The 27,626-nt window shown below is 35.3% G+C and overlaps 4 protein-coding genes across 4 annotated transcripts; all 4 read right to left on the bottom strand.

Moving 5' to 3' along the window:
- Positions 1–1,793: 1,793 nt before the first annotated feature.
- On the bottom strand, positions 1,794–3,688 carry LOC124535706. Its single transcript, XM_047112016.1, has 2 exons — positions 3,536–3,688; positions 1,794–2,833 (listed from the first exon to the last, which is right to left on the bottom strand). The coding sequence occupies exons 1-2, from the start codon at positions 3,611–3,613 to the stop codon at positions 2,321–2,323; spliced, it is 591 nt and encodes a 196-aa protein (XP_046967972.1). The 5' UTR covers positions 3,614–3,688; the 3' UTR covers positions 1,794–2,320.
- Positions 3,689–6,400: 2,712 nt separating this feature from the next.
- LOC124535746 (CBL-interacting protein kinase 6-like) lies at positions 6,401–8,015 on the bottom strand. The gene is made up of 3 exons (XM_047112058.1): positions 7,908–8,015; positions 6,907–7,131; positions 6,401–6,741 (listed from the first exon to the last, which is right to left on the bottom strand). Exons 1-3 carry the CDS (start codon positions 7,917–7,919, stop codon positions 6,619–6,621), a joined length of 360 nt encoding a protein of 119 aa, XP_046968014.1. The 5' UTR covers positions 7,920–8,015; the 3' UTR covers positions 6,401–6,618.
- A 9,887-nt stretch (positions 8,016–17,902) lies between these two features.
- Positions 17,903–18,710, bottom strand: LOC124535732 (keratin-associated protein 21-1-like). The gene is made up of 2 exons (XM_047112045.1): positions 18,666–18,710; positions 17,903–18,549 (listed from the first exon to the last, which is right to left on the bottom strand). The coding sequence occupies exons 1-2, from the start codon at positions 18,675–18,677 to the stop codon at positions 18,016–18,018; spliced, it is 546 nt and encodes a 181-aa protein (XP_046968001.1). The 5' UTR covers positions 18,678–18,710; the 3' UTR covers positions 17,903–18,015.
- Positions 18,711–24,681: 5,971 nt separating this feature from the next.
- On the bottom strand, positions 24,682–25,811 carry LOC124535931. Its single transcript, XM_047112333.1, has 3 exons — positions 25,700–25,811; positions 25,395–25,534; positions 24,682–25,245 (listed from the first exon to the last, which is right to left on the bottom strand). Exons 1-3 carry the CDS (start codon positions 25,809–25,811, stop codon positions 24,682–24,684), a joined length of 816 nt encoding a protein of 271 aa, XP_046968289.1.
- Between the last annotated feature and the right edge of the window lie 1,815 nt (positions 25,812–27,626).

The following is a 27,626-nucleotide window of genomic DNA, read 5'->3' as shown; positions in this document are numbered from 1 at the left end:
TTTTAGAAAAAATATTTCATTAAATTTTTACCAAATTTGTAAAGGCTTAGGTAGTTAAATGTATATTTGATTTACTACAAATTATAACTTGGTCCCAATAGATTCGTTAAGATATAAATTAAAAGCAATTAAAATAATGGCGTAGTTATATTTCTGATTCTCTATATTTTTGTCATGTGTTTTAGGTACACAAAAACACATTTTTTTCTAGAATTTGTCACGATTTTTGGCTACATTTAAAATATGAATATGCACAAATGAGATTTGTGCCCATATCGATAGTTTGTTAGATGTAAATGAACTTGGTTATTATTTATGTGTTCAATTAATTAATAGGGTAACTAATCTTGAACTTTAATTGAGTATAAATTTATTTTATATTAGAATTAAGTTTCGAGAATGTTTGCCACATCAAACAATTGTTTTACCATACCGTACACGCAAGCCGACGTGCCGCTATAAATTGGTTTTCTTTGATGTGCACTTCCGTTACGCTTCCCTGCTTTTTCCGATTTTATGAATTACTAGCTGAATCTACGTCTCTGTCCGCATAGCATTCAATAGGCTATTTGACTGGTTATTAAAATCCATTTTATATTATTTAGTAGAAGTTAAGGAACTCTGAAAAAATGGATTTTTTATTTCTAGTACAAATTTACCGAAAAAGATCGTATTAAATATTCCATATTTAAATAGCGCGCAAAAACGCTACTTCGACAATTTGGCGCTGCAATGGGGTCGGTGACGTCACTTTCTTGTATTTTAATCTGTAGTACATATATTAGAAAATCAAGATTAACAAGAAAGTGACTTCATAATAAGCCCGGCCAATCAGGAGCGTTTTGTGTCACGTGACAAACGTTTGAAAACGTTTATTTATGGATTTTTGAATAAATTAAGTAGGTATTATTTTCAATTTTCGTCAGTAAATAACCATTTTTAAACTCATTATATACATTGATTACAATAATTCAAAATTTATTTTTCGCATTGTCAAATAGTCCATTTGCGTCGAAAAGCTTGTAACGTCGTGATTTTTAAACTGAGGTTATTATATTAAAAAAAAGGGAATATGTATCAATAAATATTGACGCAAACAAACGATCGAGTACTCGTTTCTCAATCCAAGTTTTGTTTTTGTCTCATTTGCTGTCGGAACGCTTGGAGCTTGCAGTAGCGCAAAAACATTATTTAAAGTATACCATCTTATTGCAAGATATATACAAATATTAATTGCAAATAGTTTCTGTATTATTGATATCTGCATGATGTAGCAATTCTGGTCATTGAATAATGTGACATTGAAACTCGGATCGCGATAAGGGAGTATTTTCATATGTTGTTTTATACATATATAACTGCTTATTTCTCGTTATTGTTTGGTGTTTGGCGTTTGCTGCTCGCACTTGACCGCCGTTTTTGTTTGGGCAAAGGATCTACGAAAAAGATTTACCTTGGGATTTTTGCAAGGCTTGGGCCAAAAACTTACTTACTCGGGTACTTCGCTCCTCTTTAAATTTGAAATTGAAATTGATTTAGAGCGACGACAGTTTTGTATGCGTGGAACTAAGTGCACGAAATTATTCGTTATTTCTCAAGCAACCTTTCAGCAGCTTAATGTTGGCTAGTTAATTTTACTTACTTCATCATTATGCTATTGTAAGAAATAAGATTATTTTTTTAAGTGAACTGAAATCTTAAATAAAAAAACGCAATTTTTTTATTGTTTAATAAAATTTATTTAAAAAAATGTTATTTCACATAAATTACTTTTAATATACTATATTATAATTACAGTCACATACTTAGAACTTTATTTACAAATGTAATGCCGAGTACGACCGTGTTGTACACTCTCCCCTGTATCATTTGTGATTAGAGATCCTTACTGCCTAAGGTTTATCTTATATTAAATTTACAAAATAAACATAATCATTTACAATGTAAATTTTATGTAAAAAAGTACCTTCTTTACTTTTTAATGTCATAAACATTTCGATTTACGAATAGATATACTCATAGATATGACAGCTTGATTTATAGTACGTCGTTGTATGATATCATTCGATAAAATAGCTATTCCAAATCACTGCCGTACGGTTATCTGTTGAGGTTAAGCTTCAGGAGAACGCCATGACATTAAAAATAAACTTATATTTAATATTTTACCAACCAGACTTATTTAGTAAATATAACTAAAGTAATTTGCAGACCTGAAGTATGTCCTTCCTCAAAGAAAGCGCTACGCCAATCATTTCAAAATCTAAAATAGAACACAAATACTATCACATTGGTTTGTATCGCGCGGCCTGCGGGCGCGCTAGTGGATCACTCTGTATTTATGAATTCTAATAATGATTGGCTCTCGTTGCGAGTGCGGCGCCGGCGTCGGCGTCGGCGCGGGCGGCTTGCGGTACGTGTAGCCCCCATTTTTATTCGGCCGAGCGTATACGACTACTGACGACGCCTCCTCGTCATATGGACTGCCTTTGCCTTTGTATTTCGGCTGAGACACCGAATCCTCGTATATGTGCTCGTAGGCATAGGGCTCGTAGGCTTGCTCTACGTTGGACGAGGCATACGCGTGCAAATCTCTATTGGGTTGAGGGCGTTTAACTTGTTTCCTCAACTTGCCTGCGTAGGGCGCGGGTGAAATGACCTGGAAGATCCGCATGGGCGCGTGCATCGGGAAGGCCGCTACGGCGTAAGGCTCATACTCGTCCACAAAGTTGCTAGCGTATATTGGATACGCGTTCCTCCGTCGTTGTATGACGGTGTCCAGAGGCTCGTCCGCGCCGGCCCATGCGCACACAGCCAGCAGCATCATCGGAATCTTTAAATAATAATGTTAATTTACACATCCCGTGACGATTTGAGTATTGACATGTCAATAGATAATTTATTTTTCAATATTTACTTGATCAATTTATTAGACGTGTCTCAAAGATTTTATCTACATTGATATGTATTATGATTGTGAAAGTATAGTACGACACAACTTAGACGTAGCATCGGAAAATGCAATGGAATGAAAATAAAACCGATTACTGCCGATTTAGACAACCAATAGAAATAGCTCCCTATCGCGCCATTCGACGCTATTCGTCGCTATAGATTCCCGCGTCAGAGAAAGCAAGTGCATGTAAATCGACGCGTCAAATTGACGAATATATTAGGTCATATGATATTACAAGTTATTACGTTTGTGTAAAGATCATATTCGCATGAGAAATGAATTTTGATAATTTGGGATAGCGTACTCAATTGGAATGTGATCGGTTTTACGAATTTTGCCGATGCGACATCTAAGTTGTGTCGTATTATAACTGTGTCTGTCTGTCTGTCGCTCTTTCACAACCGAACCACTGAACCGAATTTGATGAAATTTGCTATGAAGAAAACATAGGCTACTTTATATGCCAAATACTTGCCAAGCAACACTCTAAAACGCGTAACTCTGAACAGTAATAGTGTCACATTAGTTACATGCGGTTGACGAGCACACGAGCGAAGTATTCTGCAAATAAATACTCACAAAGTAATCCATGTCGGAGTGCAGCGCCGCCGTCCGCCGCGCCGTCAGCTGAGCAACTGGGGCTCGTCGCCGACCCATTTGTCGACGACGACGACGACGACGAGCGCTCCAGGGCGCACTCACGCGATATCATTATTATTTATGCGATTCGATTCAGTGACGTGTTTCCTTCCTGAAGTCGATTAATTTTCAGGGTACGTATTTCTATGATCGCTGATCGCTTCTCTGTTTATAATTTAACACACTTTTTTTATGGCATAGGTGGCAAACGAGCAGGAGGCTCACCTGATGGAAAGTGACTACCACCGTCTATGGACATCTGCAACACCAGGAGGCTTGCAGGTGCGTTGCCGGCCTTTCAAAAAGGAGTACGCTCTTTTCTTAAAGGTTCCCATGTAGTATCGGTTCGAAAAAACCGCCGGCGAAAGCTGGTTCCACAAAGTGGTTGTGCGAGGCAGAAAATATCTGAGAAATCGCGCTGTTGTGGATTTTCGGACATCAAGGTGGTGCGGGTGAAACTTAGAATTTTGGCGAGATGTCCGAAGGTGAAATTCAGCAGCCGGGATTAATCCGTACAATTCCTCGGAACATTCCCCGTGAAAAATTCGGTAGAAGATGCACAGTGATCCGACATCTCTACGCAAAGCCATAGGATCAAGGAGATCGGAAAGGGCTTGATCGTCGATGTGTGTCTTTATGTGTCTCTTAAAAGTTAATATCATAATTAAAAGTAAACAATTTCCTAATAGTTGTTATTTTATGTTAGTGTACTAGTAAAATATATGCGAGTACAAACTTGCGTCTGTGAAAAGACTGCGACTCTCTGAAGTCCCGAGCTTAGAGATCACCAGTAGCCTGGGCTTATCGCCTTGTGAGCGTAACGATACCAACTTCGGCCAAAAACTCTTTTGAGGACCAGAACCTGGACATAACGAAGCAGTTAAGATTTTTTGAGATACAAAGCATACAAAAATGAAGTGCTGTTCGGTCAGATATGAATATGTGTACCTACTTCGGTTTAGACTCACATATTCCACAGACCGTAAGGTGATACCCGCAAAACAGTTATTAATTTCGAGAGCGATAGTAAATACATTTGTTAGTCACGGATGAAGGAGATCGTTATTCATTTCCCGTTGCGTGCGATTCAACAATACACGCGCCTGTTGACAACAAGACTTAACTTACTCACGCGATACCGACCCGTTTCTGAGGAACTGCGATTTTTAGTCGTTGTTTAGTTTCACATAGTTTTAAAAAACACAAGTCGTAACACTTACGGTACATTCGAAACATTGATTTATCTATGTATACTGTGCTAATGCAGCGCAGAACGCAAACTCTGTGTTTTTTACGCACATATCCCTTAAATCAAATCAAACCAAAATAAACATTATTCAAGTAGGCATTTACAAGCACTTTTGAATCGTCATTTTACAACTTAGTGAAGTTACCACCGGTTCGTAAAGTAGATTCTACCGAGAAGAACCGGCAAGGAACTCAGTAGTTACTCTTTTTTAACATTTTAAAAATACAAAGTCATGTTAGTAAAATACAATTATTTAAATTAATATATCCTGCTTGGAAGTCAACAGGTATTAACTCCACGCTTTTTTATCATCTATAAAATCTTGTATCAACTAATAAGCTTTTTCTACTAATGTATTTTTTACAAACGATTTGAATTTACTAAACGGCAAAGTTAAAAATGTCTGCGGAATTTTATTATAGAAACGGATACCCTGCCTCAAGAAGGACTTATTGACTTTGCGGAGTCGGAAACTTGGCGTTATAAGCTTATCCTAACTCCTAGTGTACATACAATGATTATCACTGATTTTATCTTAAACTGATGAATCGAGTCCAGAGTGTAAAAATAAATATTGATGTATGTATTTATGTGTACTTTTAACATTAATATTAAATTATTTATTTTAAGTAGGTTTCATTATTTTTAGCGATTAAATTCAGTTTTTAATTTTTAGCATTTTTAGAGACAGGTATTATCCTTAAACTGAGTGACTGAATGACTGTGTTTGTGACCACTGACTACCAGATTCATTGACGTGTAGGTATCCGACAACGCGGGTAACACTTAGATCTACGTCTGTATATTTGCGTAACGCGTTATCGTGAAACAAACTTGAACTGAATACAAGATTTTAATAAGATCATTTGGAGTACTTTGTAAGATGAAAACAGTGTGTTATTTAGTTTATAAATTTAGCTATTAGTTGACTCTTTTAATTTGCACATGAGAAGTTTTCGTATCGAATTTGAAAGATTCTTGTTTTTTTTTTGTCACGTTCGCCTCAACTGCCACCTCACGGTAAGTGGATGATGAAATAAAGTAAAATATATTAATTGTTCCTCATATTATCAATGCGCCGTTAACGTTAGGAACGAAGGAGTTGCGTTCCTCGTGTCTGTACATATATGTGAACAACAACAACAACAACAACAGCCTGTAAATTCCCACTGCTGGGCTAAAGGCCTCCACTCCCTTTGAGGAGAAGGTTTGGAAAATATTCCACCACGCTGTTCCATTGCGGGTTGGTGGAATACACATGTGGCAGAATTTCTATGAAATTTGTCACATGCAGGTTTCCTCACGATGTTTTCCTTCACCGCTGAGCACGAGATGTATTAAAATAACAAATTAAGCACATGAATCAGCGGTGCTTGCCTGGGTTTGAACCCACAATCATCGGTTAAGATGCACACGTTCCAACCGCTGGGCCATCTCGACTTATATACGTGAACAATATTAAGTATTGTTATTTGGCGGCAGAATATAGGATGAGGGATTACCTACCCAGCGAGCTTGATTTAAGCATGGACCACCAATTAAATAAAAACAGGTAATTACTTAATAAAAATATGTTTATTCTTAAACTAATTTTGGTTGTAGAAAGCCGATGTATGGCGTATTATTGTGATGGCTCAAGTCTGCGATGTAGGAGTCGATTTTTTGTGTATTCGTTTTTTTCTAAGTATATTCAGTTCACGTCATGTTTGAGGTTGTGAGCATACAGCGGCAATCTTTGAGCGATGGATTTATACTATTCGGTACTGAGGCCTGTTCACCACCAGCCTGAGGATATCCCGTGACCGAAGTGCGGCTCCTCCACGATTCTGGAAACCTTCACGATGTGCGGCACGGATACTACTTTCGGTACAGACACTATCTTTTTAACTTCCACAACCTGTGAAATAAAATAAAAAATATATTAATATTACGGTTTGGTTAATCAATAAACCAGATGAATATAACATAACTAAAGTAAACTCTTGTAAAATATAAAATTAGTTACTGTTAAAAAATGTAATCGGTGTCTTATAAGCAAGAATGACTATGACTAAGAGCCTACCCTAGGAACTTCGACAAGTTTGTTGACAGAGACAATTCTGGCAGCGGGCGCGGCGTACACCGACTCGATGTGGCCGTGGTGGCCCAAGTCCAGCGCGCCGTGGCCGAAGGAGTCGTAGCCGAGGGAAGCGTGCCCGAGCTCGTAGCCGCCGTGCAGGAAGCCGCGTTTGTCTCGTTTGCCCTCGGGCGCGGCGGCGGCTGCGGCCACGAGCAGTACAACGCAAGCCTGGAACACAGGATTTTTCATTTTATTACATTGTGACTTTACATAGACTAAATCTTTGTTAAATATCATTGAAATACGAAGAAGGTATATAATTAGAAACGAAGAGCCAGAAACGAATAAGATAGCAATTTCAGGTGTATAAGATTTTAAACGAACATGGCTATTTTTATTATTACAGCTGTTAAAAACGGGATATATACCATGCGTTATTTATTTTTATTTGATGGAGTTCTTCAGCTCGGTCTTTCGATATTATCTTCGAATGTCTCGAGAACAAGACATAATGGCAAGATATCGAGCTCCATCAAATAAAAATAAAAATCTTGGTAAATATCCCGTTTTTTAAACTTTCAGATGCATACGGGATACATATATACATACGGGATTTTCATTGCTGCATACGGTACTCCCGTATGCAGCAATGAAAATCCCGTATGTATCCCGTAAATTTTGAATGTAGCAATAATACATTAAAACTGAAGAAAAATATTAATTAAATTTCATTCTAATTCAGTCATGTGTCGAAATATCAAAACTAATAATAACATAATAAAGTATAATTATTTCGCTTTATTGAGTGTCAGCGCTTCGACACTTCGCCGTACAGGAAGCCGTTACTGGTTCTATTAAATTCCTCGCATAATTTACTTTGACATTAACTGCTTTTACTCACTAGTTCAAATTATCTGACTTTTTTGTACCTAGAAAAGTCAGATACTTTGAAAATGAAGTAGGGTGTTCAAACCGATAGCTGTTGCGGGGTTTGCGATACTCACGAAAGTTTTCATTGTGATGGTGGTGCGTTTGTGATGTATTTGAGAGAAGACAGTTGACTGATGTGGTGTTCTTGTGTCGACGTTATATATATGAGGCGAGCGCGAGGTCGAGCGACGCCGGGTGCTTGCGCAAACTGCTCCTATTACCATTGATTATAAGGGTTTGCTAGATGCGACTGCGATGGCTACTAATAATGCATCCATTATTATTTACATTCTCATCATAAAATACATAATCGTTATAATAATTAAATTGTATGTGATATTTTAATTAAATTTGATGTTTTTTATATAAATTTTAAAAATACTAAATGTTTAGGAAGTTACTTTAGCTACCGTAATACCTAAATACATGTCATTACAAGAATGAGGGAATGAAAGTATTTTTAGCGAGATACACATAATATTTTGAAAAATCCGTAAACTTGAAGATAAAGTAGATAATAGCTTAACTGACTATGATAAAAAAAACCTCATAAATTCTAGTAGGGCGTAACATCGCCCAGGTGATCGAAGTCAGATGAACCATGATACATTTATTCTTGTTCTCGGTTACTTTGATCAAATTATATTATTTAAATTTCAGACATTTGTTTTTATGTAATTAGCTTTTCGAAGCGCTATCGGGGGACGATTTTACTAATTATTTATTTTATTATATTCTAATATAATAGTATGAGTTGGATCGGAATTGAATCACCTATTGAACGCGCCGGTGCATCCACCTCATACTATTCTTCACAAATGCACCTGACGCTAATGGAACCACTACAGTTGAAAGATGAATGATCAGTTGTCTTTATAATAAGACGTTAGTACCCCGGAGATAGCTGTAATTAATAATCAATTGTCAATTCACGTTAATTATTTACACGTAGATACTTGCACACTTGCATATATATTTGTATTATAAATAATGACATGATTGTTAGCATGAAAAAATCTGTTGGTTCATATAATTAGTATTGTGTTGTGATGGCGGCCTCAGACGAATTCAGTTCAGTTGACAAACATTATTCTCAATAAATAAAGATGGAATCAAATAAAGCTCAAATATTGAAATAGCTGTTGAATGACGATTCAAAAGGGCTTGTAAAAGCCTACTTGAATGAAGCATATTTTGATTTGGTTTTGTTTCTTAAAATTGAAAATCGCCTGAATTACTCCAAATCGGTCTTGATTGATTGACTTGACTCGTCTGAAATCCATTATGTTTCACCAGGACAATAAAAGGTCAAACTCTATACATATTTATAAGTAGGTAAGTCAGAGCGAAACAAGTAGCGATCACAGGTAATAAAGTTAAATATAATTATATTCACTTCAAATTATTAATGCGTGTTTAACGAAACAGTTAAAAAAGTGAATCGTATGTAAATACGAAAATTTCACTTTCAATCGCGTCGCGTCGCCGCGGTCAGTGGCGAGCGCGCGCGGGACACATTCAGTGGCCGCAATGCGTACCTCGAGCCTTATGTTACCATTGGAACTTTGTTAATACAGTAGAATCCCGATTATCTGAACATCGATTATCCGAATATCCGATTATCATAATATGGACTCATTCGTTTCGGCTGTAATAAGTAAAAACGACGAAAAGTACTTATATTCCAGCCACCGACAGAGTACTCCCGCTCTCATTTGTTTGGGGATTAGTCAGGGATAGTCAGATCGTACTTGGCCGCAATGAAAAGATGTAATTCATTACGTCAAAGATTAATAATAAGTTACTTCTTTTTTTATGGTAAAGGTTGGCGGACGAGCATATGGGCCACCTAATGGTAAGTGGTCACCATCGTCCATAGACAATGACGCTGTAAGAAATATTAACTATTTCTTACATCGTCAATGTGCCACCAACCTTGGGAACTAAGGTGTTACGTCCTGTGCCTGTAGTTACACTGGTTCACTCACCCTTTAAACCGGAACATAACAATACTGAGTACTGTTATTTGGCGGTAGAATAACTGATGAGTGGGTGGTACCCACCCAGACGGGCTTGCACGAAGCCCTACCACCAAGTAAATTTCCAACCAAAATTTTAAATTACATAGGTATTATGTAATTCATTATCTATCGTTATAGCTCGTTTTTATATATATCGTATTATTTAAGTAAATCCCACTACATAATAAAAGAATATTAAATTTTAAATATTGTTTGATTTGTTTCGAAATCAAATATGCGGATTTTCGATCATACCATTAATTATACAATTATATATATCTATATAGAATAGAATACCATTGTTTTTATTTGATCCGGATAATCGGGGTTCTACTGTATAACAAGTAGGAAATAATTCTATCGAATATTTATTATAGTATTGAATTATGGTTATTAATAAAAACAGTGCTCAAGTTACTAAGTCCCTGTAATAGAGCTAATTGTTTTCTATTTTTAATCAAGTCCGCGATCCAGTATTTTCTTATAATTTTCGCATCTTTGCTCTTTACAACATGAGTACAATTAACTGTCGCAAGACTCAAACTGCTATTTATTATTTTCATTCTGGTGTCACTCTGTTCATAAGGATTCTGAATTGAATGCGCCGATTTTATTCGCTAAGTTAAGAAAGCTAAGGCTGCATTTCTTGCGAGTTATAGATATTAATGATTTACATATTATGCTTCTCTATTAATTTGCTGCCAATCGGAAGTCGTTGTAAGGCGTCCGAGTTTGCATGTTTATACGATTATTGGGTAAGTTCGATTAAAAAAACTAGTTTGATTTATTTTCAATGTTAAAAACATCACACGCAATATCAATTTAATGTGTTATTTTCGTATTTCGATCGGATGCCGCACGTGTCGCAACGGCTGTTTACAATTACCGCGATCATAATTGTCAATAAACGTCGTGTTTTAATGATCCAGTTTTTGAAATGTAAGAGAAGCCGCCGCCTATAGTTGGCCAACTCGACATCGGATAGTATTCGTTAACGCACTTTCAAAATAGGTTTATCAATTACAACTTACGAAATACGGTTTGAAAACAAATTATGCGTGAGGATTTATGTTCCATGTATGGAAGTGACTAAACGATCATTCACTTTATGAACGTTGTCAATTATTGATTAACATAAAAAGAAGAACAAAAACATACAACGATGCATCGATAGTCTAATTGCTGCGTGTTATTTAGAGAACATTTTTAAATCGTATCTGAGTTCAGAGAGATCTTACAAAATAGCCCTACTTTGACGCAACTTCTAAGAGCAGTCATAATCTGCGAAATGTGATCTCTGTGTACTTAGCCTTATTTTTTGGGCAGAGATGGACACTTTATGTCACAACAGTATCATGTTTTTATTGTCCTAATGTTACCAACTTGAAACGTGTTTTGGTTCTACGCGTATAATAAAAAAATATATGGGTATAATGTCTTAGATTAGTGAAGAATAGTGGTAACTTATGTGTTATTTTATCATTTTGTCAGATATCAAAATCCAAATAATCTGAAGTTTGCGCACAAGTTGTGCAAGTCGTGTTCGCGTTGGCACGGCGGCGGCGAAGGAAGATGCATTTTAATTTTTATTAACTTGACAGCTGATTTGACAGCTGACTACACAATATTCGTTACCTGGCGACAATTTCTACAACTCGTCTTCGACGAGATTACTACATTTTAGTAGCAAATGTGGGACTTTACGTGTAGCATAGCGCGTTGCCGTAACGTCTAATGCAATGAGCGCCTCAGAGCGCGTGGAGAGAACTACAAAGAGAGCATTGGTATGCAAAGCGGGCGCGCGAAGAACATGCAGCAGGTTCAAATGGGACCGACGCTGAGAATATATAAATCGCCTGCAATATAAATAGTTCATTCGCTGAGAACGCTTCAGTCCTCGCATCTAAGGATGAGACGAATGTTGTGTTAAACGCACCTCACTGAGGGGAAATTACAGTTTTATATATTAACACATTGTAGGATTATTTGTACTACAATTACTATATATCTAGTATTAATTGTTGTGTGCAGATACTGCTCCATTACTATAATTGGATTAGTTTCATAGTATTACGACATGACGATTTAAAAGTGCTTTTATGAGTACACTTAAATAAAGAATATTTGAATTTTTTTTCATCTGACTAGTCATAATGCATTACGTCATAACTGTTACCATGTAGAACTAATACTAAATACTATTATTATTATGTTATTCATTTGCCAAAAAAAATTGACGTGTACTTACTGAATATCGATCATTTTTATTAAATACTATTTTGAATAATATTAGTTGTCGCTCGCGGCTTCACTTTTAAAGTCCTATATTTAAAAAAAAAAACCGATGATATTACAAGTTATTTTTGTATCGAGAATGCGCGACATCCACATTCCATGCGTAGAATCAGATTGTGGATGTTTCTGTAAGCTGACGACAGCCCGAGGAGTAGCCACGAAATAAAATATATTACATAATGTTTGACGAAAGTCGAATTTAACTCGTCCATAGAATCCTACTCCTCCTCTCGCTAGAATACGATAGCTAGAAACGCATTACGCGCTTCCTCCACGTGATGGAAAGTGGGGGGGGGGGCGAGACTCCCCTGAGCCTGGACGTCGAGTGCGCCCAAGTACATCGGGTTTACCCACTAAAAAACCAGCGGTACCCTCTCCGTCTTTCGGCGGACGCCACGGGATCGCTGACGCGTGCTACTGTGACGATAGAATCCTACTCCTAATTAACACTGTTTAATACATATTCTTATTGTACGATTAATATATCTTAAGTAAGCCAAAAGACTGTTTACAATTTTACTAAAAAAGACACAATCTCTTTAATATAAATCGTTTGATATCAATTAACTAATAACTTAGTATCGTCGTCGGCCGGAGGTGAGGTCATCCGGTTTCATCAAACATGGTGCAACCGAATGTAAACTTGATTTGAAAATGCACTAAACCACGCGTCTAGATTGTATTGTTTCTAGTATTATACTCGCAAGTGACCAAGTTATTAATTTTGTTAACGATAACAATCAGTAAGCAGGCGAGTGTTAGCGTGTGCTACATTACGATATATTATATTAAAATTATTTTGAACTGATTTCTGATTTCGTTATAAAAACTCAATGTTGTCCAAACTTTAATAAAAATTTATATATACATATAATGAATTTGGAGTGTCTGTTTGTATATATTAAAATAGCCAATGTTTGTTTGTCTGTCTGTTTGATCCGGCTGGACTGATTTTGACGAGACTTTTACTAGCAGATAACTGATATAATAAGGAGTAATTTAGGCAACAATAATATTTGTTTTGTTAAATTCATACGCGTAAAAGGTCGCGGCGCGAGCACAGCTACTTAAAAATATAACAAAATACTTGAACTAGGATACAATGATGACAGTACAATAGGCATGCATTTTAGAGACGAGCGGACTCTCGTCCCCGGTTCACCCTCTCAGCTCGACAACGCTGTTGGACAAGTGATTGAAATGAGAACAAGGACGTCCTTAACCCCGAGCTGTCAAATGAAACTTGAAAACTGCAACAAAAACACTTGCCTTGCTCACCATACTAGTTTATATGACGAAACAGTATGCTGGAAAGTCGTTTCAATGAAGTAGGTAATATCGGATTTATTATATAGTGAGCGTATTACCTTACCCCGTGGTTTGGTTAGGGAGTGCCCAGCCTAACTAGGTTAGTGTTTGGAGTGCTTTCTTGTTGACTCATTCTACTTATGTAACACTACTAACTTAACCATATACATTAAATACAATTTGAGAAAAATTATGAATATTAAATAAAATGTTTTTTTTTATTACCGTTATAGTTGACATGATATCTATATAGTATATCATTTGTTTTTTATTATATTAAGGGCGTGAATCAACACCAAGTATTTCCAATACTGTAAAGTAAAAAAAAAGAAAAGTAAAGTAGCAGCCTGTAAATTTTCTCATCTACCTTGGAAGAGAAGATTTGGAACATATTTCACCACGCTGTTTTAATGCGGAAAGGTGGAACACACATGTGGCAGAATTTCTATGAAATTAGGCATATGCAGGTTTCATAACCATGTTTTCTTTCACCGCCAAACACGAGATGAATTATAAACACATATTAAGCACATGAATACTCAGTGATACTAGCCTGGGTTTGAACGTGCAATCATTGGTAAAGATGCACGCGTTCTAAACACTGGGCCATCTCGGCTCAGAATTTTTAAAAATATTTTTGTATTCAATCTCATTTCAAAACCTATGAAAACGCGACTGAGGTACGCTGACGGTGTATTAGTACCGATTTTGAAACTTTACTCTAGATTGTATGTTCAAATTATTATTATCTCACACTATGACATAAGTTTCACAAAATATAGTTAATTCTCAGATAGCGGTTCCGCTAATTTTGTAAACAGTTGCGGTATCGGTTGCGAGTCTAATGACGCGAGTATTATCGGATCCTAAGTAAACCATTACGTGTTACGTCGTATAATTTTCTTATCGCTTAATAAACATATCGATGTAAATAGCTGTGACTGGTTTGTTGGTCTAGCAGGTGGCTTATAAGGAAATGAAAAGGAATTCTTGGTTTGAATCACGGGCTAGTACAAGTTTAACAATACATCAGAAAGGAGATATGTTAAAGCTTCAATCGTAAACTAATCAGTGAGCAGTAATGTTAATGAACTTAAAATTACTTCAAACAGATTATTCTAAAGGATATAGTTGTAAGTTCATTACCCAATAGCGTAGTCTGTTGGTTGGAACAGAAGTAATTATTGTAATTGTAAATGCATATACAGGATTATTGGTAATTCGACGTACATCCGCTAGGAGGTGATAGGGGTGAATATTTGCAAAAATTTTAATACTCATATGCATGATCCAAAAGTGAAGCATTTTTGAGTTATCACATTTTATAGATTTTTTCAAAATTTGTCAATAATGCAATTTCAAAAATTTATTTCGAAGAAAATATCAATAAAATACTATTTTTTTCTTCTGATTTATAAAAACAAATAAACACTGGATATTTGTGAATATTTAACAATCATTATCAGCCCAAATTTAAAAATGGGAGACGGAAAAAGAATTTAATTCACTATTTTTTAAAATTTGTTTCCTCAAAAATGCCTTAAAAGCTAAAATACATCACTATGGAACTTGTTCTGCAGATTATTTTAAAAACATATCCGTTTTCTAAGCTTTACAAAAATGTATAAAAACTAGGAATTTATTTAAAAGCAGCCGAAACAACATGACCAGATAGGACGCTGGTAGGAATTCGCATTCGAACATTAACGAATTTGTACTCTTTAAAATTCCCACAAAATAAATTAAAAATAATATCCAATGTAAGAAATCTTACTTACTCACTAAACAGTTTTTGTTTATTACTTAATATTGTAAACAATATGATCGATCGAGTTTGTTGGAAATTTTATAGAAAAATAAGGCTAGTTTTAAGTTTTCAATTTTTGTACAATTTCATCTTGATTGTTTAAATAAATTTTACATTATTTAGATTTTATTTGTAGTTTATAATAAAATGAATTGAATATTTTGCAGCCTTACCCGCTCAATAATACAATTAACATTTATGAGGTTTAGTGAATGTAGATTTAACATCAAATTAAAATATAAGTAATTAAGATTTACGACAAAATACATAATACATAAATAATATACATCGTGATCTCAATATATATTAAAACAAGAGTTATATTAAGCTATTAAATATATACTCGTATAAAGTAAATTATGACGTAAATACCTTACGCTAAAGGCTTGTCCTATAAAAGACTTCAACGCAATCATACTATCCGAATGCAAATCAAAAGGAAAACTAAGAATGCTGGTTAGCGTCGCAGTGAACAGCCATGAAGATAGTTTTTATTTCACATTTATTTATTCCTAATATTGTTAATCCTATCAGCACCAACTCGTAATCCTCGTCTCGTCTAGTTTCTTCATAAAAAATACCTATTAGTGCCAGCTCGAAATACGTTTACGTACAACTTTTAAAAAGATCCGAAGGGTAGTTCGGCAATTTAAATAAGACGTCATTCAGTCCATTTTGATAGAAACCGTATTATAAAAATAGCATTTATAATAAAACTATAAGCATATAATAAAGTTTTAGTCTGTACCAAGTTAATTCACCTTTTAGGGGGCAAAGTTTTTGTAATAAAATTGCACAAATAGGATACTTTTAGCATTGTTCGTGAGTACATTAAAATGACAAAAAAAAAAAAATACAGACGAATTGATAACCTCCTCCTTTTGGAAGTCGGTTGAAAAGAAACTATCCCAATGAGAAACCGTTTTTTAAAAGACTTTTATTTCTCATACCAAAAAGCATTTCGGGTACAGAACGCAACGCGTATTGGTGCGACTGATTTAACTGAAAGCTATTTTAAAAAGCCGACTTCAAAAAGGAGGAGGTTATCAATTCGTCGGAATATTTCTCGATTTCTCGAAGACGCGTGGACGATTTTAAAAATTCTTTTTTCATCTGAAAGGTGGCCCCTTCTAATTGGTCCCATATTAATTAAAACAGGTTCTGATGATGTGATCCTGGAGAAATCGAGGGGAACCCTCATATTTTATAAGCACATGTACCGTGTTTTACATATTTTCTGAAGTTATATTGACACTTGCTTCTGGCAATCATAATGTTATGCTGCTGAGCTGATGGTGGAAGTGTAAGTCCTCAATTACTAGAAGTTAGGAATTAGTTCTTTGAACATTAATATATGGATTTAACTTATATTGTTTTAGCTTTTATGAAGAGAAGTACAGGTTCACTAAACATTTCTTTTGTTATGTTATTGTTTGGTATATCATGCTCCAGATATAAGTTTTATTGAAATAGGTTCGGCGCTATTTGAAAAAATCAACAAATAACCATTTGTTACATAAGGACTTTTAATTTCTATTTTAAGAAAATAACACTAAAAAGAGTAAAATAAAATATTTTTTAAAAAAGTAACACCGACTTCAAAGTTATCACTATAAAAGTAATAAAATAATTTGATTTAAACACGTATTATTGAAGTCGGACGATTTTGAGTGAAAAACAAAATGTAGAAATATTTAAATACAATCGGCCGACCAATCAAATTATTTTATTACTTTTTTAGTGATCACTTTGATACGGTATTATTTTGTTAAAAAATATTTTATGTTGAATAAAATGCCCGTTTACAATTAAGCCTTGTAACTTATACACATTTGCACCGCTTTGAACATTTCTTTTTTTTTGTATAGTTGATTCTAATGTTTGGCAACTCAAGTTGATTTCGTTACCTTTTAAGGAATTTGTTTTTTGTAAAAGCGTAAAGAGTGTGTTTATTGGGTTATTATTTATCTAATAAGAAAGCGAGTTTCCGTGAATATGACTAATATTAAAAAAATCTGTGTTATTTAACTTGTTATCTATTGTATTTATTTGTGTTTTGTATATATTCTGTTCGCGTCAAATATCGTACTTTATAGTGATTTAATTATTTAGATTAACCTACCTCTGTTTACGACTTCTGTTATGAATAAACACAGGTTTTAACAAAAAAAAACGACTTCAAACGAAACACTATTTCAAAACAAATTAACATGCACTAAAAAGCAAAAAATATAATTGCGTATTATTTTACAACTTAATAGTCAACTTACTTTTTCCACTCATTAATATGTTTACCCGCTTTAAATTAAACTCAACGCATACAGATGAATAACAATGATCAAAATATTTTTAGAGTTCTTTTAATTAATATGAAATGAAATACATATATAGACTACACAAAAGTCGATTTACGCTTACATAATTTAGTTAAAATGAATGTTATTTTTAGAATCGGAGTTACCCAAGGAAACACTGCAATATATTTAACAAAAATAATTTTACTTCAAACGAATATACTTGAAACAAGAAATCTAGGTATTGCTATATTACATCCATAGATGTCTGTTTTCATTATTTTATGAATAAATTAATCAAAGGGTTAAAGGAACAAAAACCGTTTTAAAAAAATAAAGTTTATTTGTATTTATATATCTTCATATGAAACAAAAGTAATCTTAGTTGTAGAGAGAACATATGTAACTAATAGAGGATAGAATCACAATGCGCTTTGAACTAATCTTATGATAAGATTCACCACCAGCCCTTTGAGTAGCCAGAGCCTAATCCAGAGCTGTATCCAGAACTGTAGCCGGAGCCGTAGCCGGAGCCATAGCTGGAGCCGTAACCGGAGCCATAGCCGTGTCCGGAGCTGTAGCCGGATCCGTAACCAATGCCGGAGAGTCCGCTGCTGTAAGAGCTGTAGCTGGGAGCGGCCACCACCTTGTTAACGGACACTACTTGCGGCACGGACACCACTTTGCGCACGTTTACGACTTGCGGGACTTCGACGACGCGCTGCGTGTTGACCACTTTGTTGACGGTGACGACCTTGGCGGCGGGCGCGGAGTAGCCCGAGTAGCCGCTGTATCCTCCGTAGCCTCCGTAGCCGCCGCTGATGCCGCTGCTGTAGCCGCCGTGGTAGCCGCCGCTGATGCCGCTGCTGTAGCCTCCGTGGTAGCCGCCGCCGATGCCGCCGCTGTACGAGTGCAGGCCGCTGAGGAAGCCGCGCTTCTCGCGCTTCTCACCTTCGGCGGCGACGCAGGCCACGAGGGCGCACATAACGATCTGTTAAACAAATATTCCAGTTTTATATATGAAAAATATTAAGCTAAATATTATAAAATTTAAATAAATGCAGAAACATTAACCATTTAAAAAAATGGCTTTATACAGATACTCACGAAGGCCTTCATATTGCAGTTTAGTGCGTCGGTAGGTGGTGTGCTCTGAGATGAGTGCTGTAGTCGCCTGCACCCCGCGCGTTATATACGCGCCCCAGTCGCGATGGCGCAAGCTCGTCCTCGCTGATCTTCCGCGCTCCCAGCGGCGGTTACTATCCTTGCTTCGTTCATTGCCACTTATGTTTATGGATTTTATAATTATTTGTTACGGTTCATGTCTATTAATACGTCGAGGCTGCGCTTTTGCCGAATAATATAGTTTGTATGTAAATAAGATGTCCTCTGCATCTTTATTGAATTTGAGGTTATATCTTGAATTATACAAAATTAATTCGCAATCTTGCAAATTCTTAACTAATTTTGAGTAATTCTCTTTTTGAAATTATATTTTACCGTAATTTCTTACTTAGGGCTGTATGGCTGATTGACATACATTATATAGATGGTAATAATTAATGAATTTATGCAATAGCGATATTATTAATATTAGTAATAATGATACTAAATACTCATACTGATTAAATACATTTTGATGCCTTGTGATATTCGATCGATACAGTTAACAAACTTGCCCTATTTATGGGTACATATTTTTTAATGTAAATATGAGTCACAGTTGATCTTTATCTCGTTTTCTAGACGGAGACAGATTATCGCGCGTATTTACTTATGAGGCCAGACTTCGTTGTCATTACAAAACATTGAAAGTATAATTTGCGTGAGTGTGAGATAAATTGACGTGAATTAATTTATTCATATTTGAGTGAGTTAACTGGTTCAATTCATCGCAACAATAGGCGATAAATGGTAATTGTAGTATTAATGAGCTCATTCATTTTAATTATCGAGAGATTTAATATAATAAAAGTTGGTTAAATTAAAGAAAAACGAATGCTATAGCGCCTGCACTTTTAGAGTCGATAATCATGTCTAAGAAGGTTTGCTCGCTTTGGTTAGCAAGGAATTTAAAGAAGAACGAGTGGTGTGATATTGAGTAAAACGGACAGGTCGAGTGACCTACATTTTTTACCTTTCTTTAATTCGCTTTGAATTTTCATTGAATTTATATCCACTAAACTTCGAGTTTATTGACATAAGAATTAATAACATTAAATGTTTAAATATATATACAAATATGAATTAAAAATAGTTACTGAATAAATTTTGACCGCGAGGAAATTATGGCAAGAATTCTAGCAAGTAGCAGCATTTCCCCGTTGAATTCCAATTCCTCTGGGAAAAAAACAAACCAGCCCTCCTGTCAACAGTGGAGGCGAGGTGTTATACTTTTGATGAAGCTTTATGCACCATTACTTCAAGGGGCAATTGTTTCGACAGCAAATGGGGCAATAAAGTAATAATAGTATGACGGTACTACAAATGCTCAGACCCAAGACGACATAGAATACTAACAAACTTTTTCTGCATCGACTCGGCTGGGAATCGAACCCATCAGAGTGGCGTTCCCATGAAAACCTGTGTGTGTGTCGTCGTCGGTTGGTAATGAAATACAAATACAACCATTTTCTCTTAATGACTTAAAATTGAATATTAGTGTAGAATACAACTACATCGGTGACTGTATCATTGATAACTCACATGGTATCTGCCAAAAGATGCCATATGCCTTAGTGTTTGTGAGCGTTAAACGAAAATCATACAAATTTTCAAATCTTTAGCCATAAAGAAGATTTGAATTGAATTACTTTTATAGGACGGCATTGAGATTTTTATATATCTCTTATAATTAAAATCACACAATGGAGAACAGCACTGAAATTGATAAATGTTAACATTTGAAGCTGGTTCAGAATTATTAAGATACACACATCAACACTGTCTAGGGATATTTTGAATTTACTCAATTATTTCCAAAATTATTAAAGATATTTTTATAAAGCCAATTTATCTGACTATACTTCAGAATAAAAAAAAAACTTATTGTTTTGCGTAAACAATTATATACTCAAATAAAGAAAACACGTAAAATAATAGTAAAACTAACAATTAATGTTTGTCTCAAGTAAATGTGAAAAATATAGAAAAGTTATTGTTTTTACAGTTATATGAAAAATCAGTAGTCTGTAAAACAACCCACGACATTTATTATTTACATTTACATTATACGGGCCTGCAACAATTCTTCATACTCAGGATCAAGTTATCCAAGTTTTGCCGCGGTATATTCTCCCAGGTCAAACGAGGTCTGTTCTTTTACCAAGACGAATTCCCGCCCAACGATAATTATCGCGCCGTGGTATGAATACACTCCCTGAAGATGCTCCATGATGCACAAAGAAACTCAAAAAACTCAAATAACTTTATTCAATATAGAAGCATTACACTTTCTTATTGATGGTCAATTGAAACACTACCACCGGTTCGGAAAAGAAAATACCCTGACCTGAGAAGAACCGGCGAAAGAAACTCTGCGGGTTTTTTTTTTTTGTTTGTCTCATATATTATATAAATAAATAAAATTTTAACAAAAAGAAAAACCGACTTCAAACAAAACACTATTTTAAAACAAATGAATATGCACGAAAAAGTAATAAAAATAATTGCGTATTCAACACATTTTTTAGAGTCTTCCTAAGTTAAATGAAATGAAAAATATTAGACTACTTAAAAGTCGATTAACGATTATATCATGTAGTTATAGTTATTGGTATATTTGGAGCCGGTGTCAGCCACGGTGCCCTTGCCCCAACAATCAAAAGAAAGAAGCGATACGAGCCCCTTGATTGATCCAGTATATTATTGTGTAAAAGGTAATTTGTAAAAAACATATTTGTTAAAGTATTCTCGTATTGTTTTTTGATAGATATACTGCAGGGTTTTATTGGCTGACACCGACTCCAAATATAACAATAATTATAACTACATGATATAATCGTTAATCGACTTTTAAGTAGTCTAATATTTTTCATTTCATTTAACTTAGGAAGACTCTAAAAAATGTGTTGAATACGCAATTATTTTTATTACTTTTTCGTGCATATTCATTTGTTTTAAAATAGTGTTTTGTTTGAAGTCGGTTTTTCTTTTTGTTAAAATTTTATTTATTTTTTGATTTTAAGTGAAGCTGATGTTGACTAACTATTTTTTTTAATATGGATAGATTAAGCGTTCCGTTTATATGAGTCAGAAACTACTTCGAGGACAATTTCAAAGGAAACTTGCGAATAAAGCAAAAATAGACTTTCGAAAATGCGGATTTAATACGTCACGCGGCGTGAACTACAAGGATCCCTCGAAAGAGCTGTAATCGAACTCAGCAAAAAAACTTTGAAAAAGACCAACTATATTTCGTACATCATATGACATCACATCACATACACAAAATTTGATTAAAGATAGTAAGAAATTCTGCCCCATATCGCACCCTAACTGCGAGCCGTATAGGAGTTCCATCACTACGTAGTATAAAACAAAGTCGCTTTCTCTGTCCCTATATCTTTAAATCTACGCAACGGATTTTGATGCGGTTTTTTTTAAAAGATAGTGTGATTCAAGGGGAAGGTTTGTGTATATAATACATGAACAATATAGTAAAGAAACACTGATAATTTTAGAAGTTTGCGATGTCGTATATAAACAAATTCTGTAGTATATTTAGTATCAGTATTGCACCCGTGCGAAGCCGGGGTGGGTAGCTAGTTGATTATAATATTCGACTATGATAATTACATAAACATAACCACATTACGGAAGGTGACTCAAATATCCAAATAACCTATAAATAAAAGATTCGACCGAGTATCGCTAACGTGCTCCTCAGAATTGTTCCGTTCCCTTCCGTTCCGTCACTTTGTCATGGATCCTGTGCTCAGAACCTTACCAAACTTTCACCAAATTACCCTTGAAGTATATATTTTATAATAAAAAAAGAATTATCAAAATTGGTTAACGTGATTTTCAGTTATTCACCTATTTGTCGCGCATATGCATAATGCAAATTTAAGACTTATGTCGTTTTCACATGGATACCATCATCGGAAAAAAAATAAAAAAAATGGGACCCCACGGGAAGCACTACCTTTCAAACAAAAAAAAAAAATTATCAAAATCGGTCCACCCAGTGAAAAGTTATGAGGTAACAAACATAAAAAAAAAAAAAGAAAAAATACAGACGAATTGATAACCTCCTCCTTTTGGAAGTCGGTTGATAAACAATTTAATATGAGATGAAATAGCCAGGAGGCGATCGTTTCATTCCCAAGGTGTGCTATCGATCATAAACTCATTAATTGTATAATAACCTTTTGCACACAAGCGTTCCTTAACAATATTTTTAAATTTGGCAACAGAGGCATTTTGAACGCTTTCTGGGATCCTGTTGTAAAACCGTATACATTGACCCACAAAGGAAATACTGACTCTTTGCAGTCGAGTAACAGGAGTAACAAGTTTGTGTTTGTTCCTTGTACCAATGTTATGAGTATCACATTTTCTCACTATTATCAATTAATTGATAACTTATTATAAAACTTAAATTTGACACAAAAAAATATCTCAATATTACACGGAGGTAAATTAAACTTTCGGCATTATGTTGCAACATTATGTCGCGTAAATATTTTGTTTTTATTTATTTTTTTCAAATTCAAATTTTGAATCGTCCAAGAAGGTTTACAAAATAGTCTTTCATTAAAAGATTTTAAAACCGACCAGGATTTTTTGAGTTTAGGAACTTTATACAAAATATCCCCAGACGGTGTTGATGTGAATACTTCAATAACTTGACAATTTTTCGACCTAAATTGTATTTCATCTTGATATAATTGTAAGTATCTTGATTTAATAACAAATACAATTTACGTCTTAAACAACAATCGACCCTTAAAGTAAATTTGAATAAATGTCCATTTTTATTCAAAAACACACCGTGAGTCTATAAAAGCTAAAAATGTAGCACTTTCAATTAGGAAGTATTCAGAAAGTAAGTATAATACAGTTTTTATACACAACAACAACAGCCTGTAAATTTCCCACTGCTGACTTAAGGCCTCCTCTCCCTTTGAGAAGAAGGTTTGGGACATTTTCTACCTCGCTGTTCCAATTCCGGTTGGTGGAATGCACATGTGGCAGAACTTCTATGAAATTAACGCATGCAGGTTTCCTCACGATGTTTTCCTTCACCGCCGAACACGAGGTGAATTATAAATAAAAATTATGCACATATACAGGGTTATTGGTAACTCGACGTATATCCGTTAGGAGGTGATAGGGGTGACTATTTGCAATAATTTTAACCCCCATATGCATCATCCATAAATAGTTCACTTTTGGATATATAATATTTATCGGTCCAAATTTAAAAATGCGAGACGGAAAACGAAATAATTTCAATATATTTTTGATTTATTTTCACAAAAATGCCTCAAAAACTAAAAAATCTTTTTACAACTTGGCCTGCAGATTATTTTAAAAACATAACAGTTTTCTTAGCTTTGCAAAAATGAATATTTGATACACCACTACTCAGAGTATACATATTAGTATACATATGTATATACTACCTTAACTTTTTTTGTATGCCTGTATTATAAATATTAGCTTTTAATAGCATAAGCAAATATATTTGTTAATAATAACCGAAGTTAAGAATACACTTTGTATTTAATAAAATGATTCTCATACCAATTTTCCCGATTCTAACATTGATTGATAAATTGAACTATTCATCGAATATTAGTCATTGATATATGGTGCAACTTCGCATCTCGCTTTCGAAATTGTGTTGATTGATCGATCGGTTGATTACGTTAGGCTAGTTGAGCACCGCGTAGGGCGCACAAGAGAAGAGTCTCATTGATTCAATTTACAACTCCTTCTCAACATGAAATACGTAAATAAAATAATAGTATTTTATGTTTTTAGTAAATTATATTTCCGCTCAGATTTATTGGTGATTGTAAAATAAAAAGAGAAAAATATGCAAAATAAAACTTTAATTTAATATAAATACAATTCAGTTCGATACATTTTGACTAGTGAACAGGTTTTATTGTGTTCACCACCAACCGTTGGAGTAACCAGATCCGTATCCGTAACCGTAACCGTGCAGGGCGTCGTAACCGGATCCGTAGCCAAGGCCGGACAGTCCGCTGCTGTAAAGGCTGTAGCTGGGAGCGGCCACCACCTTGTTGACGGACACCACTTGCGGCTCGGACACCACCTTGCGCACCTTCACGACCTGCGGGACGTCGACGACGCGCTGCGCGTTGACCACTTTGTTGACGGTCACGACTTTGGCGGCGGGCGCGGCGTAGCCGATAGCAGGCGCCGAGTAGCCGAGCGCGGGTGCAGCGTAGCCGAGCGCGGGTGCAGCGTAGCTGATTGCAGGTGCAACGTGGCTGATTACGGGTGCAGCGTGGCTGATGATAGGTGCAGCGTGGCTGATGATGGGTGCAGAGTAGCCCGAGTAGCCACCATAGCCGTAGCTGCTGCCATAGATACCACCGTAAGAGCCTCCGTAAGGAAGACTGTCAAAGGAGTGAAGACCGCTGAGGAAGCCTCGCTTCTCACGCTTCTCACTGCCGGCTGACGCGCAGGCCACGAGAGCGCAGATAACGATCTGCAATCGTGAAAAACAAAATACATATGTCATATTTATTTATGCAGGATAATTGGTAAGCTATTACTTCGCTTTATGTTGAATATCAATGAAGTGACTGTTTACAAAGTATATTAGTATATTGATTCATAGCGCTGTGCAATACTTACAAATGCTTTCATTTCGACGCGTTTGGGAGACTTGTAAGATGACAAAGCTCGTGAGATGAGTGATGTCGAATCTAGCACGAAGCGCGTTATATAGTTATACTTCGCGTGCGCGGTGGCGCAAGATCGTCCTCGCCAATATTCTAATATGCAAATATCAAAACTGTATCAATTTTTGCAAATACAAGTGATTTTTTAAACAAGGTTGATGTGTTTTGTAAGCGATATCTCCTCAAATAATTTGACATTGTGTCGTAAAATACATGACATTCTTGTTATAGTGGCGACATTATGCGATTGTTCCTCACCAGCCATATTAGAAGTCGTCCTATCGGATATGAGATTGAGAGAATAGATGATGGTTTGTGTATCGCACATATTTTGCGCTGCAAGCTCAGCTCCGTAGGGTGAGGTCGCCATGGTCATATCCGGAAGACGTCACACAAATTATAATTAGAAAACAACAACACAGGAACAGATATCTTTTACAAAATTTGGAAACTATTTACAGTCTTTTTAAATGTAATATGAGCACATCTTTCATCATTGGTTTGACTTGTTGTGCTTTTTACAGTATACTCGCATTACTTTTTCCTCGCACACAAGCTTAAATATGACAGGAATTGAGAAGCGGCAATTCGAATAAGTGCACTTACAGCAAAGTTATGGAAAGGACGCAGAGGGTAATTCTTGAAGAAAACATTAATTATGAACTCAATTATTTGACGTGAATAAACAAGTCCTCTGTCTGATTTTATAATTTATGCGAGTCTCTTATCACTCAAAAAGCGTTCATTGTTTTTCTAGTAAGTATTTCTAAACGTCATTTTCAATTTCTTTGATTAAAAATTTATTTTCTGTTGTATCTTGGATGATAGTAAGTACTGGTTTCTCATTTTAAAAATGAAGAGGACGTATTTAATTAAAATATTTTATTAAAATTACATTTGTAGTAGTTGTGCAATATCATTGCTTTAATCTTGGATAAAGTCATAAATATAAACGAATTGAAATCAAATTAAACGGTAATCGTAATAAAGTTAAAATCTATTGAAGTAAATGTAAGTATGAATGAAGGACGGGACGCCACTCTGACCTTGTGATGGTTTCGCGTCGAGCTGATCTGTGAACAACGAATGATCCTTCGTTTTGAAACTAGCAACAAATTTATGTAAATGTTTCAAAAGTTGTGTTAAGCGGTTTATACTTTCCACTTCAACACAGTATGTTTATATCAATATCCGTAAATCAATTTCAGTCAAGCATCGATAGTTCTGCCTTCAATCAGCTTTTCCTACTTCCACTCTGTTAATGGCGAGACCTTCCTTCAAATATTTTATTGTATATTCTATCAGATTGTATTTTATAGTTGTATAAGAGCCCATATGACCCAGTTATTGAACGCGTGCATTTAAACCGATGATTGCGAGTTCAAACCCAGGCAAGCATCACTGAATATTCATGTGCCTAATTTATGTTTATAAATTAATCTCGTGCTTGGCGCTGAAGTAAAACATCGTGAGGTAAACTGTATGTGTCTAATTTCATAGAAATAAGTGGTAGAATACCACACGTGTATTCCATCAAACCGAATTGGAACAGTGGAGAAGATTTGGAACCTATGCTCCAAACCTTCTCATCAAAGGTAGGGGAGCCTTCCATCTGTAAGCCAAATTTTATCCAAATACATTCTGTAATTTTTACGTGAAAGAGTAACAATTAAACGGCCATTCATAGCTCATAGAAATCAGCTAGATATAAACATACACATAAAGTTTTGCGTCTATATTATAAGTACGAAGTAGGATTACTACTATGCACTTTTTTTTATAAGAGACAAGACAATGTCATAATCTCCGATGTTACACGAGCATTCACGAAGGGCAATGAGGTTTCTTTTATTTCACTGTTTACTAGATGCGACTTATCGTGACATTGCGATACAATCTAGACACGCGGTAGCCTGTCAAAGCCAAGTACATGTAACAGTACTGGCGAGTAGCACCGTGTGTAATATTACACGCACCATTTGGAGCCACTTTTGACCCCCTCATAACTCAAAAACTATTTGACATAATCTTGTCAAATTTGGATATATATTGAGACTGGTGAGTCAATTTTTCCAAAATTCATTAGCACATCTTAAGCGGTTACTTAGATATCAATGTCAAAAAATCGTCATTTATATCACTGACTGACTTATAGATCAAATCTATTTCCCACTTCTAGGTGACC

Source organism: Vanessa cardui, chromosome 15 (genome assembly GCF_905220365.1).
Source record: "Vanessa cardui chromosome 15, ilVanCard2.1, whole genome shotgun sequence".
NCBI classification, from domain to species: domain Eukaryota; kingdom Metazoa; phylum Arthropoda; class Insecta; order Lepidoptera; family Nymphalidae; genus Vanessa; species Vanessa cardui.
The sequence above is the reverse complement of the archived record's forward strand: the minus strand, read 5'-3'. Positions and strand labels throughout refer to the sequence as shown.

What these genes read in the sequence shown, in the direction of transcription:
- LOC124535746 (XM_047112058.1), bottom strand. An exon ending in AACTTGTCGAAGTTCCTAGG is followed by an intron (nt 6,742 to 6,906) that starts GTAGGCTCTTAG and finishes TTTATTTCACAG; the next exon opens with GTTGTGGAAGTTAAAAAGAT.
- LOC124535706 (XM_047112016.1), bottom strand. Translation starts at nt 3,613, where the DNA reads ATGGGTCGGCGACGAGCCCCAGTTGCTCAGCTGACGGCGCGGCGGACG. An exon ending in ACTCCGACATGGATTACTTT is followed by an intron (nt 2,834 to 3,535) that starts GTGAGTATTTAT and finishes TATTATTTAAAG; the next exon opens with ATTCCGATGATGCTGCTGGC.
- LOC124535931 (XM_047112333.1), bottom strand. Translation starts at nt 25,811, where the DNA reads ATGGCGACCTCACCCTACGGAGCTGAGCTTGCAGCGCAAAATATGTGC. An exon ending in GACGACTTCTAATATGGCTG is followed by an intron (nt 25,535 to 25,699) that starts GTGAGGAACAAT and finishes TTTGCATATTAG; the next exon opens with AATATTGGCGAGGACGATCT. An exon ending in GCGTCGAAATGAAAGCATTT is followed by an intron (nt 25,246 to 25,394) that starts GTAAGTATTGCA and finishes TCACGATTGCAG; the next exon opens with ATCGTTATCTGCGCTCTCGT.